Here is a 5000-nt window from a genome sequence, read left to right on the forward strand (position 1 = left end):
CAAGGGAGGAAAGGGGAAGGGAAGGACGGGGGAGGGGAAGAAAGGGGAAAGGGGGATACGGATTTTTCTTATCAATTTCTTCCTACAATATTCTACGTTTTTTCTTCTTTACTCATTATCTTTTACTTTCCTTTTCATTCTTTTCACATTTTCTTTCACATTCTTCATTTATTTTTCATCTTTCTTTCTTTTTTCCATTATCTTCCTTAATTAATCATATCTGTTGACCAGGGGTGAAGATAGGAAGGAAGAGGAGGGTAGACCAGGGAAGGAAGGGGAAGGGGAGGAAGGGAAGACCAGAGAGGAGGAGACAGACAGGTAAGGGGTCAGGTGTACTCACTCGTTAGGCAGGTCCTTAGCTCCGTCCTCCTGTCCGGGGATGTCCACGTGGATGAACACAGATCGGTCCTTGGTCTCCCTCATAACGGGGTGGGTCACGAACTCAGCCCAGGACGAGTCTGCGAAGAGGGTGACGGTGGTGATGATGGTAGTGGTGATGATGGTGTTGATAGAGAGTACAAGCTTCCTCCCATGCAGTGTAACAAGTAAGTGATGAGAGATTTAACAGACCCATGAAACTCTTGCATTAGAAAGTGGGACAAAGTGAATTTATGGTATGGTAGTAATGGAGACTAAAACCTTCTTCCCATATGCAATGTAACAAGTAAATGATGAGAGATTTAGCAGACCCACGAAACTCTTGCATCAGAAAGTGGGACAAAATGAATCTAAGTACGAGGTGGTGTTGATAGGGATTAAAACCTTCCTCCCATGCAATATAACAAGTAAATGATGAGAGATTTAACAGACCCACGAAACTCTTGCATCAGAAAGTGGGACAAAATTAATCTAAGTAGTCGGTGATGGTATGGCAGTAATGGTTTGTCTGGTGGTGATGTAGATGGAGGTGAGAGGACTGCAGTGGTGGTGGTGGTGGTGATAGGTGTTGTCTGTGAAAGGTGGTGATGGTAATGGTGGTGGTGGTGGTGAATGATTGTAAAAGGTGTTGGCGTGGTGTTGATGGTGATGTTTGTGGGATGTTTACACGTTGTTGTTGTTGGTGGTGGTGATGATTATAGTGGTGGTGGTGATGTGTGTGTGGGGAGATGAGAGTTGTGATGCTGGTGATGGGATTGTGATAAATGGTGACTCTCCCTTTTAAATCATCCCTCCCTTCCTCCCTCCCACCCCATATCCATTTCCTTTCTCTACTAGGCCACTTCAACCTCCCCCTTCCATTCCATTCCCTCCTCTCCTCTCTGCTAAAGCTCCTATCCCTTCCATCCCTGCCAATCCCCAAACGAGCTCTTCCCTTCCCTTCCCTTCCCTACCCTGCCAGACAGCTCTTCTCTTCCCTGTAAAACCCTGTCACACTTTCTGCTAAACCTCCTATCCTTCCCCTCCCTGTCAATCCCCAAACGAGTTCCCCTTCCCTTCCTTTCCCTTCCCTACCAAGCCTTCTTAACTCACCCTGCCAAATCTCCCTTCCAAAATCCCTGCCAGACTCCCCCAATTTTCCTGTACTCCCTGCCAACCCCAGCCCCTCTCCCCCCTGCCAACCCCAGCCCCTCCCCCCTGCCAACCCCAGCCCCTTCCCTGCCCCCCCCCCCCTGCCAGACTCACGGTTGCATCCCATGTCGTGAACGGTCAGGAACACTGCGCGCTGGTCAGCCTTGGTCAAATCACCCTGCCGAGGAAAAAATGGAGAGGAAAGGGAGGTTAGTGGTTATTCTCCCTTTACGGCACTCAAAACAAAGATAGATAGATAGATAGATAGATAGATAGATATACCTCAGTCTGTGTGTGAGTCTATTTCTTTTGCTTGTTTTTTTTGTTTGTTTGTTTGTCTGTCATTATTTGTTTCTGCCTTTCCGTCTCTCTCTCTCTCTCTCTCTCTCTCTCTCTCTCTCATAATGACAAGCAATTATGATTCTGAATATTTACAATAATTACGGAGGGAGAGAAGGAGGAGGAGGAGGAGGAGAGAAAGAAAGGGAGGGGGAGGGAGAGAAGATTATTACGACTTTTTATCTTCCTGTATGTCATTATCTCTTTTTGCCTCTCTCTTTCTCTTTCTTTCTTCTTTTTTCTCCCTTTCTTTCATTCTTTTTCTTTTTTTCTTTTCTTCTTTTCATTCTTCCTCTATTTGTTTTTCCTCGTTTATTTTCCTTCATTCTTTCTCCTTTTGCACATTCTTTTTACCTCTCCCTCTCTTTCTTTTTCTTTTTTCTTTTTCTTTTCCTTCTTCCTCTCTTTCTTTTCTTTCCTTCTTTCTTTCTTTCTTTCATTCCCTTTCTTTCTTTTCTTTCTTCTGTCCTTTCTCTCATTTTCTTCTTTTCATTCCTCCTTTCTTTGTTTTTCCTCCTTTATTTTCCTTCATTCTTTCTTTCTTTCTCTCTTCCTCTCTTTCTTTATTCATTCCTTTCTTTATTTCAGTCTTTCTTCCTTTCATTCTCTCTCTCTCTCTCTCTCTCAGCATCACTTTCCTCTTAATGAGCAACAAACAGGTGTTCCTCCCACACTAATTACCCGACACACCTGATACATATATATTTCATCACCTGAGCTAATTAACCTTACCTAATGTTACCTTTCCTTGTAGTACCGGAATTTTACCTTACACCTGGTTTGATCTTTACCTTACCTTACCTAATCTTACTTTCCCTTAAAATACTCGAATCTTACCTTGTAATTAGTTTAAGGTTAAATCTACGTGTATTACCTTAGTCTGCCTTACCTGGTCTAATCACTACCTTTCCTAAAGTTGCCTTCCAGTTCCCTTACCTAACCTTACCTAAATTTTACCTTACTCGAAACTCTATCTTCCCTTACCTAAAATTATCTTAAAATACCTGACCCCACCTACCCTTATATTTGTCCCTTAACCTTAATCCACCAATCAGTAACCTTACCTAACCTTACCTTAACTTAACCTAACTCGAAACTCTCTTCCCTTACCTAAAATTACCTTAAAATACCTTACCTTCCCTACCTTTATAATCAGTTCCCTTAACCTTAATCCACCTTTCAGTAACCTTACCTTAACTTTACCTTACTCGAAACTCTATCTTCCCTTACCTAAAATTATCTTAAAATACCTTACCTCACCTACCCTTATATCCATTTCCCTTAACCTTAATTCACCTTTTAGTAACCTTACCTAACCTTACCTTAACTTTACCTTACTCAAAACTCTATCTTCCCTTACCTAAAATTACCTTAAAATACCTTGCCTTAACCAATTTTATCCTTATTTTCCTTTAAATTAATTCATCTTTTAGTAACTTTACCTAACCCTACCTTAACTTTACCTTACTCGAAACTCTCTTCCCTTACCTAAAATTACCTTAAAATACCTTGCCTTAACCAATTTCATCCTTATTTCCCTTTAGATTAATTCATCTTTTAGTAACTTTACCTAACCCTACCTTAACTTTACCTTACTCGAATTTCAATCTTCCCTTACCTAATTACCTTAAAATACCTTACCTCACCTACCCTTATATTTGTCCCTTAACCTTAATCCACCAATCAGTAACCTTACCTAGCCTTACCTTAACTTTACCTTACTCCAAACGCCTCTTCCCTTACCTAAAATTACCTTAAAATACCTTACCTCACCTACCCTTATATCCATTTCCCTTAACCTTAATCCACCTTTCAGTAACTTTACCTAACCTTACCTTAACTTTACCTAACTCGAAATTCAATCTTCCTTTACCTAAAATTACTTCCCTCACCTAAAATTACCTTAAAATACCTTACCTCACCTACCTTAATTCACCTTTCAGTAACCTTACCTAACCTTACCTTACTCAAAACTCCTCTTCCCTTACCTTCCTTTCGTTACCTAACCCATCACCTGTTGTATCTTACCTGTTGCCTAACCTAATTACCTACCTTCAACTTTCCCTACCTGTTGCCTTAATCCTAGCGCTATAAAGGCCATGTTTCCCTCTCTCTCTCTCTCTCTCTCTCTCTCTCAGTCCATAAAGCTCAGGTTTCACTCACACACACAATTAATCTCTCTCTCTCTCTCTCTCTTACCTGGACGTAGACGGTGAAGCTACGTCCCCCATTGGTTGAGATCTCCATTTTCTGTGGAAGAGAAAACGGGAAGTGAGTCAAAGAAAAACTTGTCAATATTTAAAAGGGGAACAAAAATAAACATAACACGAATTAGAAGCATAAAAGAAAGGCGTCCAAATTATTAAACGTCTCCCAAGAAAACAGAAAAGTGGATAGACAGAAGAAGAAAGGATAGAAGAAGGAAATAGAAGATAAATGAGGGGAAAAGAAGAAGATACATGGAGACAAAAGAAGAAAATAAGAAAATGAAGTGAGAAATAGTTAAGAAGAAAATAAGAGATTGATAAGAGTGAAGAAGACATAGATAAAAAGAACAGAAAACAATATGAAGAAAAATGAAAACAGAAATAGTTAAATAGAAGAAAAGAAGAAATTGATAAGAGAAGAAGAGATAGATAGAAAGAACAGAAAACAATATGAAGAAGACGAATTAAAACAGAAATAGAGTTAAATAGAAGAAGAGAAGAAATTGATAAGAGAGAAGAAGAGATAGATAGAAAGAAGAGAAAAGAAGAAGAAAAATGAAAAAAGAAGAGAAAAGAATAATAAGAAGAATGAAAACAAAGGCAAGAAAAGTTGAAAGAATATAAAGAAAACAAAAGAAAATGAATGAAAATGAATGAAGCAACTAAAGAAAAGGAAAACGTGTAAAAATATTGTACTAAGATGTTTATTTAGAAGCAGAACAATACGAAGGGAATGACTGAATGTATAAATGATGAGGCAAAGGCAGAAAATCAATACAGAGCGTTGAGAGAGAAATAGAACAACGATAATATGCGAGTCTGAGAAACCTGTGAAGTATATTTAGGAAGGGAATTCAAATATACGAAAATGATTGTAACCAGACGCTGAAAAGTAGGACTGGGAATCAATATATGACTGGAAATGCAGAAACTAGAGAGAAATAT

At 39.3% G+C, this 5000-nt stretch overlaps 1 protein-coding gene and 1 long non-coding RNA gene across 3 annotated transcripts in view; both read right to left on the reverse strand.

Annotated features, from left to right (window-relative positions):
* LOC126993531 (uncharacterized protein ZK1073.1-like) overlaps positions 1-4136 on the reverse strand; it is a 40385-nt gene extending 36249 nt beyond the window's left edge. For both annotated transcript variants that reach the window (XM_050852674.1, XM_050852672.1), the window contains exons 1-3: positions 4048-4136; positions 1624-1687; positions 341-458 (exon numbers count right to left, since the gene is read on the reverse strand). In XM_050852674.1, the coding sequence (XP_050708631.1) occupies positions 341-458; positions 1624-1687; positions 4048-4095 (230 nt within the window). In that variant the 5' untranslated portion in view covers positions 4096-4136. The remainder of the gene's footprint in view (positions 1-340; positions 459-1623; positions 1688-4047) is intronic.
* LOC126993534 (uncharacterized) lies at positions 2272-3978 on the reverse strand. Its single transcript, XR_007747892.1, has 2 exons — positions 3156-3978; positions 2272-3035 (listed from the first exon to the last, which is right to left on the reverse strand). It is a non-coding gene; the product is annotated as an uncharacterized LOC126993534 (long non-coding RNA).
* Positions 4137-5000: the final 864 nt, after the last annotated feature.

Source organism: Eriocheir sinensis, unplaced genomic scaffold (genome assembly GCF_024679095.1).
Source record: "Eriocheir sinensis breed Jianghai 21 unplaced genomic scaffold, ASM2467909v1 Scaffold628, whole genome shotgun sequence".
NCBI classification, from domain to species: Eukaryota; Metazoa; Arthropoda; class Malacostraca; order Decapoda; family Varunidae; genus Eriocheir; species Eriocheir sinensis.